Below are 12,210 nucleotides of genomic sequence, written 5' to 3' on the forward strand. Positions count from 1 at the left end.
CAAATTCTCTCTAAGACACCTCCAAATGTTTTGCCCTCAGCTATTGTGTAACAACTCCCAAGTAGTACTGCACTCATGAATTCAAAGGGAGCAGCCAGAAACTACTTATTTTCTGGGGAAGGATGGTCTAGCTCCTTGCCAGGCTCAGCATGTGTTCAGATGGAAGCCACTTCCCCAAGCAGAGACAGAAGGATCAGCATGGTCACCCAGGCTGGATGAGCCGCCTCATCAGCACAGACCATTCTATCTGATTAGCTGTGGTCCTAAACATGACCCTACCTTTAAGTGGTCTAAGGACAAAAGGAAAAAGGAAATATCTAAACCTTTTGCCTTTAAGAATCAGTCCTGCAAAGAAACAGGAAAGCAAAAGATGTTGGGACATTGCACGTTCCTGTCCTTGCTGAGTGCTGTGAATCATCAGCATAGTGCTCCAGCTCACTGCCGATTTCTTTTGAAGGTAATGAGAGGCAGCTCAGCTCAGCCCTCTGAGAAGCAGAAGCCCATGGTGGGCAACTGAAATGGCTCTTTCATCACTACCTGAAGCTCTGCCATGACACTTGGCATGGCTTACCAGGTCTGGCTCATACCCATAGTAGCAACAGTCAACTTGCTTCAATTTGCACACACGTTCTCTCCCAAAACTCTGTTAGCAAGATTATTTTGATATTAATGAAGTGATTTCTTTTTTTAATTTGCTTCAAGTAGCTGAAGTAAATCATGGAAGTGGTGAACCACCTAGGGAACTCTTTAGGAAGAAGGAGTACATGCAACCTCTACTCCCCACCCTCTACATACACACACACACTTCATTTATGACTTTGTTTCCACCTGCGCTGACATGGCTGGGAATTTACAACAGCATTGAAAAAGTTACAACCAGTACCTCAGAAATTCCACTTTTTACTGAGCTGCATTATTATGGCACATTTGTCAGGCAGCCAAATGCTATGTCAGCCCCGTAATTGATTTACAGCAACATCTGTAGGAATATTTGAGGAAGAGGAGGAAACCAATGTCCACTTTTGAATACAGCATTTCAAGGAAACTAATATTACTGGGGAATTCACAAACAGAAAACACTAGAAATGAATATGTTTAAAGGGATATATACTATATGTTATAAAAAGGGGGGAGAAAAGAAAAACGCATTACTTTTCAGGCAGGAGAATAACCACAACTTTTCCAGGCATGTTTTAATTTAGCTATATAAAACACCTGGCCTAAAAAAAGCAGACCCTTTTCTTTTTTTCTTTTTCTTTTTTTTTCCTGAGGAATATATGAAGCTTAAACAGGAAGCCCACATAGGCTCAAAACTCCTCTGTGAAAGACCTCATTAAAAAAAAAAAATCCTACCAAATTTATATAACAGTAACTTTCTAATTGTTATGAACTATATGAACAAATGCCTATTTTTCCATTTAAGAATGTTCTGTTAGCAGAAAAGAGGTCCAACACTATCAGAGAGCTGGAAAGGTTTGGGTGGAGGAAAGACATAGAAATGTTTTTCCCAGATCCCTCTCTGCACCTACAATGACTTGCTTTTCTGTCTGCTTATTGAATATTTTCTCTGCAAGACAGTAAGATGTTGAAGAAAGCAAGGAAGATGGCTGACAATATTTGGGAATGCTGAATATGATTTTCATCATCCTGCAACATGTCCCTAGTTAAGTTGGTGGGTTTTTTAAAAGTGAATGAAGTTGATCAAACATTATAGACTTTAAGAAGTTTCCTCAGCTGTCCTGTTTGAGAGATGAGTGTGTGATGCAGCCTTTATTTGCACGTCAGCTTAATGGGAGTGAAGATTTGGGTGGTGCTCACACAGCTCCTGAATCCAAGGTGCTGCTTGAGATTTGCTGGAGCTAGGCAGCCCGGGGTGGGAGTCACCCCAAGAGCGGGGCTGTGGCTGCGGCTCCGGCTCCCTGCCTGCGGCACGCACAGCGGTGACACTGGAGAGCCCACTCAGCGGTTGTTCAGAAGCAAAACCACCTGGGGTTATGCAGAAAGCACAGGAATCAATTTCCTACAGCTCTCAAAGTGTACACAGAACATTTCACTCACACAACACAATATTAAGCCTGATTCTTTGCGATGGTAGAAACTTACTGAGTCAAAACCACTAAGAAGAAATGAAGAGGAGAAACATGCTCTAGTGGCAATGAGATTCAATCCACAGGGATCTGCCAAACTCAGATCTAATGGATTTGGGAAGAGGGATAGGCACTGGGGAGAGAACAAGCAACAGCTTTGCCCACGCCAGCCTCTGTGGCGTGGTCTGTGTTGCCCTGATAACCCAAAGGGCTCTGCACTCTGTATTCCAGTTCTGGATGTAAAAGCAAGAATTAAAAAAAAAGTAGAAAATATTTTTGCAACAAGAAGTAATTTCAAAGTGAAAAATCAAAGCATTTCCATTTTTTCAGAATTTTTTGATGCTTTGATTTATGCAATTTACTAAAATGAATTCAGTGACTCAGTGTCACAGAGCTGCTTTTTGATTTAATCTTTTTTTAAAAACCTTACTTTGAGTGAAAATGCTATTTCAGATGAAACTGCTGGAGTGTGCTGGTAGGTGAAATAACACAGTTGTTACAAGCTACAGAGCAATAAACAAACACATTTTAAAAATGACGCACTTACAAACCTCAGTTTACATTAAAGCATAATTTTATTCATTAAGTTAATGCAGCTTTCTGATTAGTCATATTTTCTATCATAGCCATAATTTTACTACTTTACCTACTGTGTGGTCACAGTTATGTGAAATTCAATTCATTCAAAGCACTATTTTACACATAGGTTTTTGTCACCTTGCCAAAATCTGAGAGCAATCAACTTATCCCTGCTTACAGCAAATACCTATGAGGCTGCTACGAGTGCTCTGACACTTTCAATTCTTTAGCTTAGGTGGAAGGCTCTGTAAGCTAATTATGATGGAGGCTGTGTTTCCCCTTTCCCGAGGGAAGGTTAATAGAAAAAGAAGTTTAGGCTAATAGAGCATAAGATCGGTGCGTGGCAGAAGTCGGGCTCTGGGCAGTTGGCTGCTGTAGCACTGATGATTTCTCAGTGCTGTTGGTGCACAGCCCTGCAGCAGGTAGTGTAAGTATGGTTTATTTTAGGCCTGGAGAGTGGCTTGTTTCAGTTATAAGAGTTGGCTTGTTTATGTATGTCTTCTACCACTTACTCAAACAGTAGCTTCTTTGTTGCTGTGCTAGTGAGCCACAGCTGTTAAAAAAACATGGAGCAAAAGCGTCATTTGGAGATGTGTTATGATTATTGTAGTACCAGTGGATCAAGTATTTTTCTGTGTGAGCTCTCTGGTTTTCAACTGTATCAGTCAATAGTCTGCAAAATCTTTCTGCGTGCAGTAAGGCAGATCAGGAGGGACCTCCTGATGCCAAATGAAAGACCAAGTCCTTCTGGTTTATTTCTAGAATCAGAATGAGATTGAAAAGCAGTTTGAAAACCTCCTCTAACATTTCTGGGTATCTCTTCAGATGCAATTCTCCTTGCCACCTGTACAGCTTTTTGTCAGCAACAATTCTGTCATATGTGGACTGAGCATCAGACAAGTGCCTCCTCCGGTACCTCAAGCTCCAAAGTGCTCTGTCCTGCAGAAAATGCCACAGCTGCCCCATTCAAGGGCTGTGAAAGTGGCAGCTCAAACTCCTTGATAAGCTTATTGAAATGTGTTATAAGGAGTAAACATTAAAAACTGGACAAGTCATTTCCTTGGAACACGGGAATTACTGAAAACCACCTTATATGACAGGAACTCCAGCTTTCCTCCATTGCGTTCACTCTACAGTATCTCGGTAGCTCTAACTTACAGTAGCTCTGCCTATTTCCCTTACAAGTGGCAGGCCAGCACATTAGCAGCAGGACAGAATTAGATATGGCTGTGAAGTGCTGGTATATGTAAGAAAATCAGCATGAAGACCCACCAGTTGTTGCGGTAGCCATAGCCCCGCAATGCAAAATCTAATACAGCAGCATAAACAAAACTTTAGGACATCAACATAAATTCCTTCATTACGGTCTTTTTCAGTAGGTTTGTAAAATAAGTAGACTGGACACCAGGATTAGTGCCAAAGGTAGTTTCTTTAACTGGATAGGAACTGATGTGGTTTTGCATGATTTTGCTGTAAAAGAAGCTGAAGCCTCACCATTCAAGGAGATGTTATTTCAAGCAGCTGCATAATCAATACCTGAATTTTGATTATCCAGCAGTGGATACAAATCACAGCTGCTCCATGCACATCTACAAAGGAAGTGATGAAAATAAGTAGGACACACATTGCTATGGCAAATGAGGGAGTCTTTAGACCATGTTGCATACAAATCTTTTAAAGTAAAGGCCTACAAAATCTCAAAGCCTGTCATAAATTTAGAGGAACTTATTACCTCTGTCAATTAAAATTAGTAACCGTTCATTTCAGAACATGGTACATACAGGTGCTCAGATTGTAAACTCCTGCATTGCATTTGCTGGTGATCAGTCCACAGTCAACAGTCAAGCTGAAGGGGTATAACACAAAAGCACTTGTTGATGCCTGAGAAAAAGTGATCGTGTTGAAGTGCTATCAGTAGCCCATAATCTACAGTAATTTCTGGTTCTGTTCTCTGTTGTGTGGGAAATAAAATCCTGGACTGAAGTAACAAAGTCTAAATTTGTTTTACAAGCAGTGAACTTAAATTACTACCAACTTCACTCTTAGGTCCTGCTGTCCCATGGCATTCTTGAGTCACATTGATCACACACATTCTGACACCGTGGACCCCATGGAGCACATGGCTCTGGGAAACTATGCATTGCATCAGCAATATTTAGTCTTGAACACAAACACAGAATAACAAATGGATCTTGGTTTTGTCTACCAGAAAAGGAGATTTTAGATGCTGTAAGACATAACTCTCCAGATGACATGCTCTTTGGTGCATAGCTGCCTTTAGCATTTTAGTGCATAGAGCATAAATGGAATTAAATACACAAAAAGTATTGTGAAGAGCACAGGAATGCATGCACTATATTGTGAATATTTTGTATCTGTCTCCTCAATTATGCACTTACTGCATATTCATACCAAGAGCTTCCTAAGCCCATCTCATCACACTTCCCCTCCTCTCCTCCAGCACCCAACCGCTACAGATTAACTGCCTTTGACTGCACTGTGCTCTGTAAACTGAATACATTTGTCCTGGCCTGTAACCACAGTGACAGGGCAAATAAAGACACTGGGAACAGAGCACTGTGGGTTACCAAAGAGGGTTCCCAAAGGACCCAAAGGAGTGGTATTGAGCTACAAGAGAAAAAGCAGCATGGGAAACGCAAGAGGACTGCTGTGCTTTTCAGTAAGTGATAGGATGTGCACGTATGCTGTTTCAGCAGAACTACTGAACCTTAATACTTTGGCAAAACAACCATGAGAAGCACTTTTCACCACACATAAGTGAGCAAAGACACTATGGCTTTTATTTCCTGCTGTAACACTTCCCTGAAATATAATAAAGGAAGGTATCTGGTAAGCTCTTCATCTGAGTAAGATGGTATGAACAAGAACTGCACCGGTTTCCTCCCTTCACTAAACAGGCTGAGGCTCTCTCCTTCCTTATTTAATAAAATAATTTCACACAGCTGCTAAGCTAACATCCAACTAGTCAGATACATCCTCTGTGACAAAGCAATACACAATGTTAGAAAGAAAGGGAGATGACTTCACCAAGCAAACGTAGATCTCTGAGATGTGTCATACCTGTGACAAGAAGTCTTAAAAGCAGCAAGTAAAGTTCCTGCCCAGATTTATACTTGAAAAGAAACACAATCCCCAGCTATGGTCCTGGTTTGTAAGTTTGGCAGAACGTAAATGTTTGCAGTATAAATCTTTGCAAATGTTTAATGGATCCTGAATCTTAAGTCTTAATTTTAAGCTTCTTTGAAGCAATTCAAGGGACAAGACCAAAATGCTCAAGAAACGTCCTACACTGAAGTAAGAAATGTTTGGTGATACTAATGAGTCCTCAGTTGGAAAAGCAGCAATATTCTTCAGCAGAAAGTCTGGGCCACTGTGGCCCTGTCAAGATCCATTTCCAGTTAAGAATTCTAAATTAAAGCATTTGGTCCTGAAATATTGCAGCACTTTTTAAGGTTTTATGTCTTTGAAATGGTAACAGACTTCAGCTAAGAAACTATACCAGTATTCCATTGTCACCTCAGACACACATATAGGTTATTCAGTTAGGAAATGTTTGCTTCAGAGACACTGGTGAACAAGTAAGTCCATTTATCTGTCTAAAATTATTAAAATTATTATTCAGGGGTTGCAGAAACTATACCTCAGCAACTGTCATTGTATGAGTCCATTGGGTAAAACATTTTGTTGTGTAAAGCATTAAGAGGATACTGCCTTCAAAGAACATTTTACAAGGTTTAAGTGAGTCCATGACAAGATTCCAGTTGCTGGTGGTCATAAAACTGCAAAATGTCTGTTTTGTCATTCAGCAACGCTTGCTTCTCGTTCTAAGCCGGTATGATGCAGTGCAAGCTTTACTCAGTGTCGGCTGCAATTTATTTCCTCATCACATCATCTTACCATTTAGCTTTCAGCTGTGTAAATATCAAACTACCAGCTCCCTAATGTCTGATCTTCAGAGAAGGAAATAAAACATAAAAAGAAAGGAAAAAAGAAGAATGAAGGAAACACTTGTAAACCTTTAAAAACAGATGTTTGGTTACATCAGTGGTCTTAAAAAAGACCTACGAAGATATTGCAAGTATCTTGCAATTTACAGATTGCCACCGTATTTAAGCACAATCAACTTGCTAAACATGAAAACGCACACTGGCAGCACAGACAACTCAAGAGCATTCACATTCATTTCTGGGTATTTAAAATATCAAATAAAATTTTAGTCATTCATATTTTTAGGATGCTAAATGAAGCTTGATGAGAAGCAGTTAAAATTCAGACACTGACCCTGAACATTTATTTGGGTACAGAGGCTTGGCTGTCCTTGGAAGATTAGGATCTTGATACCCTCCAACAGCGAGTAAAAAAAAAATTTAAGGAAGATGAAAAATAAATAAAATTACATCGCCACTGTTCCCAACCTTTCCCACTACAGAAAACAAATTTAAAGCTTGTTTTTCATGATAGACCTTTAACATGGAGTCTTAAGGATAAACATTAATTCTGGAATGAAGGATGTACTTACTGTTTTTAACATTCTTTGGGTTTTTTTTTTTAGATATGTCAAAAAGCAATGTCTGGTTACAAACACAAGCTATCATGGACCCCAGCTCTCCTCCACCTAGAAAAGGCTAGGGTCACTGGTGGTGAGGAAGAAAAGGGAGAGTTATTGCGTGAATCAAATTCAACATTTCTTGCCTTATTGACTTATAGCTTTGTGCTTAACTCAGGAAAAATTAATCTCTTTCAAAATGCACTTAATTATAATCAAACACCCATATCAATGTCTGTCACCACATCAGCACATCTGGCAGCAATGAAGACAAATTAACAATAAGAGTCAGAAAATCTGGCAATATGATCAACTAAAGCACGCAAAATCCATTCTCTGCACTTAGACCACCAGTGACTGAGGATGGATTAACTTCCTGTCTCTAATACTGGCGTCTAAATTAAAGGGAAATTGCATCGCAATCTGGGTACCAGGTTTCTGGCTACAAACAACAAAAAGCCCTTAGCTCAGCTACACCAGGCAGTGAAACCTTTGCTCTAGCTTTAGCCATGATGTCTGTGATGGCCTACTCTCACAGCTGCTTTTCATTTAGTTTAAAAGAAGCGATTTGGCAATCATGTAAGTTTGCACCTTCAAAGTAGACAGATGTAAAAAGCTGATGTCCCATATTATTAACCATTTTGGGAGTCTCGTCGTTTTAATGCAGTGGTGACAACAGGATTCATAGCTTTTTAAAATAGTAGGCATTGGTACACAGAAAACCAAAATAGAGTGTTTTCATTTAGTTTTAATTACCATTTTATAGTAAGCAATCCTCTTTCTCTGACTCTGCATAGTTAAAGGCATTGGGTTCATTACTGCAAATTTATTCCTGCAAGAATTTACAATTGCTCAACTTGACTGAGCAATTAAATAAAGCACAGATCTCATCTAAAACCAGAAAAGGGCAGCTGAATAAGGAACAGAAGCATGAGTTAAACCAAAGAAAACATTATCTTGTACTTGGATTACCCTTTTGTGTTGGGTGTGGAAGCGGTTGCAGAAGCAAAAGAAAGGCAGAAAGGGTACGGGAAAGCAAAGACTTGGCCATGCACCACGAATTTGGCAAACACTTAACATTAACCCACTTAAGGGGTGATCATATCAGGCAGACATCCAGTGCTTTTATTTTCTTTTACTAAATGGCTTGATAGGGATTTGTGCATCTACTGTGCATGCCCTCCACCACCTGCACACAAACTATTGGCACACGAGCACGAGCAGACTAGTGGTAGCACAGTACCGTGTGCGTGACAACTGTGCACGCACAGCTGACAGTGGGGATTCTCAAAGTGGAAGATTTGCATTCTTATTTTGCAACAAATAGCTTCAACCCACCTTAACAGCCACCAGTAGCTGTGGCAGGACCCACCCACTCTTAGAAGCTGAACATATTTAACACTGCAAATCCAGAGATACAAGTTTTAGTAAAACAAAGGTGCAGACATGCAACAGAAGGCACCTACACATGCAACGTTCCTCTATCTACAAACATAATTCACGCTTCTCATTCTTCATACACTAATGTGGGTCAGAGACCACATGGCAGCATATTTTATTAAAAGTAATGTGCAAATAAGATGCATGATACCTGCAAAGAGCATGGAGTTTCCATTTGTAAAAAGGTACAAGTAACAGTACAAAATCAGAATGCTTACTACTCACTTCAATAAAATGAAGTCTGACAGAGAAATACATATGCTGTATTATTTACATCATTAATTTACAAAAGATATTATTTGCATAAAACAATGCTATAAAATAATTAGAAAGATAGTATTTTTATAAGGAATGTTATCCCTGTATAAAAACGTAGAGCTTTTTGGCAATTATGCTTTATTTGAATAAAAATGCATTTATTTGTTCTGAATTCATAGCATTATGTGCTTTCTTTCTTCCCTCCTTCCTTTCCTTATTCCCTTTTTAAATAAAATTCTGCACTGAGGTAGTAGTATGTCAAAGTATTCTTTGGTTCCAGAAATCAATGGCAGGTCCAAAAGAAGCTATGTATCCAAATCATAAGATTGGAAAGTTGAAGTCCTAAAGTTTTCAAAGGACTGTTTGTAAGTATAAATGCTATTTTCTCCTCTAGAAACTGTCCTTTCCTTTCCATCTTCATCTGCCTCCGCATCAAAGTCCAGTGAGGCATGAGGATTTTTATGGGAGGTTTTTGGTTGGCAATTTGCTGGCTGTCGACAACTTGAAAGAGAGTCCAGCTGAGGCCTCCATAAAGGCTTTCCAAATGTTCCTGAAAGACAGTCAATGAGTAAGCAAGCACAGAAATACTGATGATAACAGTTTTGTGTCTCACTAAGGGCTAGATATTAGAATGTAAGCCAGGGATCTACAGAAGCAAAACTTAACCGAAGTGAGATTTTACTTAACTGTTATTTTACCCCTTGAAAGAAAACATCTGTGTGATCACAAGCATAAGGCAAGATTCTGCCACCTGACACACTGAAAACATGTCCAAAGTAAATGTATAACCACATAAAACTTCATTACTTTTGTTTTCATGACTACTCCCACGCCTGTTTTAATTTGGGGAGGGTGGTGAGGGGGAAGATGGGCATGCAGACCAAACTGCAAACGTATTACAAGACACTTTCTAAGGCAAATATCAGAAGAGCCTCCCTGTCTTGCTCTTCAGTGAACAAATGGCACATGGAATCTGTGATGCAGTTCAGCAAAAATTAAAAAAAAAAAAAAAAACACCCTCCAAAACCCAGCACGTATAGGGTTATACAACATCCTCCCTCCCACTGTGCAATCTAAATGCTAAAGCAATCTTTTTTTGGCTAGCATCTCCTATTAAAAATAAAGGTCCCACCAGCCAAAAGCTCCACTCACACCTACTCATGTCTTTGCCCACAGCTAGCTAGGACAGAGATAGCCCAAAGAGACTTTGGCATTTCAGCTGAATCTTTATTAATAATTATCTGGATTTACTAGCCAGGAAATAATTAGTGTGCCTGTCACTCTTCACCATTGGGAAGGTGTGTCAACACATCTGCGAGAAGGGCCTTCTCTTTTGACACTGAAGAAAGATACGGCTATCACAAATCACAGTGTCTGTAAATGACACTCAAAAGACCTTTTTTCTGAGGACAATGTGCCACAGTCTGATTTTGAAGAACTCAGTATCTATTAATAACTTAACACTACAATCATAAATAAATGTTGCACCCAAAGCTAGAAGCAACATTTCAAGTAAAACTGTAAGCTGCGAAGTTACTAAAAATGGATTTGGACAAGGTCTGTATTAGCATCAATGATTTGCCGAGCAATTTTCCTCCTAACATAACATGAAAGGATGTGCCTCACAGTGCCAAAGCTACACACGAATCCTGTCTGGGAAAAAAAAAATCCAAGCTGTGAACTTTCTGGCTCATGCTTCAACACTGATGTTGATGCCAGCTGTCTTCTTCATTGTGATTGTAGAGGCAAATGAGGGGCTGAATTTGAAGATGATGTTGAAGAAGGAAATCTACAACTGAGTACCAGAAATCTATCAAGACTTCTTCCTCCAAGACCTAACCATAGGCTCTCTGAGTGAAGAGTGCTAATGATTATGAAGCATCCAAGGGGATGATACAGCCTGGGTGAGGGAGTAGCTCAGAGAACTAACAAAAAGTACCTCTGCATAGATTTTTAAGGCAGAAAGGGGAACATGAGCCCTCGAGGCTGCATTAACTCCTGGGTATACCCACATACAGTGGAACTACTTTCTGCAGGAGACATGTGGTGAAGCCCTATCTGCACAGTCCTACCACCGCAATGGTGGCAGGCAGCCAGCAGGCCATGTGCCAGATGTTGTGGCATCTGCAATGTTTTACAGTTTGCACATCTGGCTTTCGAAGGGGGAAAACTTCAGAGCTTGTACCTCCCTCCCCACCCCCTGAGAACAAAGAGCCCAGTGATGCACATTCCCTCTAGTCCCCTTGCAGAGCCAGCAGACTCAGGCCTTGATCAGCCACACTGACACACCAGCTGGGAGACAATCCACAGTACCAGGGCTGCACTTGGTGCTCACACATCACAGGGATGAAAGCAATATGTGGGTTTATATGCATTTTAAACCAACCAATCAAACCACCCCACAAAATTTAGGGAGCTTCAAAGGTAAAGCAATGCTCTTCTCCTTCCTCCCACCTCTCCCTGCAATCTGGATGAAGACTGTAAACCCTGAATAGAGCTTCAGGAACGCTTCTGTCATTCACACCATGAGAAAAGAAGAGTGAAAGAGGAGCAGAAGGCATTTTTCCACAGTGTCTTACTTTGAAGGGTAAGTAGTTCTGGCTCACTGTGTTATACAATATATCCTCATACACTGGAGTTCAAGTCTCTCCCCACCTGCCCTAAGCCCTCCTTCCACACCTTTTGCCTGTCAGGCAAAACTTCTGGTATGCCTGAAGTTTGTTAAGGTGTATTTAACTAAGTATCCTAACTTATGAAAATCTGCCAGCTATATTAAAATGAAAGATAAGAATTATGCCGCTGATGAGATTTTTATGTAAATGTGAGCTATTAAGATCTCCTGGTAATCTAAATATACTCATTATGCAGTTTAACTGTAATCACTTTTCTGTTCCTGAACCTCAAACATCTGAGATGTATCTCATAGGCCTTAGAAGTCAGGTTTCCTGAGAAGCAGAGGAGGGCTCACAGTTACACCCAAGGGTGAACCACCACACTAGACTATCATGATTGACCTGAGGACTCTTTCAATCTAAGTCAGTTCTAAAGCCCAAGGCTGCTCCCTTTGCAACACAGAATACAGCCTATCTCCTGGCTAATTCCTGGCAGTATCCAGAGGGCACCCTTAGTTCTAGGGCAACTAACTGACCTCATCCACTGCAGTGGAGAGAGAGAGCGTGTGCACGCCTATGCATACAGTCCAGTTGTGCAGGCGCTAAAAAATAGATACTGCAGTATTGCAAACTACTCAGGGAGAGAAGAAAACAAAAAGACAAGAAC

General features: G+C 40.3%; 1 protein-coding gene across 1 annotated transcript in view; it reads right to left on the minus strand.

Annotated features, from left to right (window-relative positions):
* Positions 1-8,756: 8,756 nt before the first annotated feature.
* LRIG3 (leucine-rich repeats and immunoglobulin-like domains 3) overlaps positions 8,757-12,210 on the minus strand; it is a gene marked incomplete at its 5' end in the record, with an annotated part of 33,334 nt that continues 29,880 nt past the window's right edge. Inside the window, one exon of the mRNA XM_010190869.1 lies at positions 8,757-9,481. Coding sequence (XP_010189171.1) covers positions 9,237-9,481 — 245 coding nt within the window. The remainder of the gene's footprint in view (positions 9,482-12,210) is intronic.

The sequence above is a fragment of the Mesitornis unicolor genome, unplaced genomic scaffold, assembly GCF_000695765.1.
Source record: "Mesitornis unicolor isolate BGI_N332 unplaced genomic scaffold, ASM69576v1 scaffold8728, whole genome shotgun sequence".
Lineage (NCBI taxonomy): Eukaryota > Metazoa > Chordata > Aves > Mesitornithiformes > Mesitornithidae > Mesitornis > Mesitornis unicolor.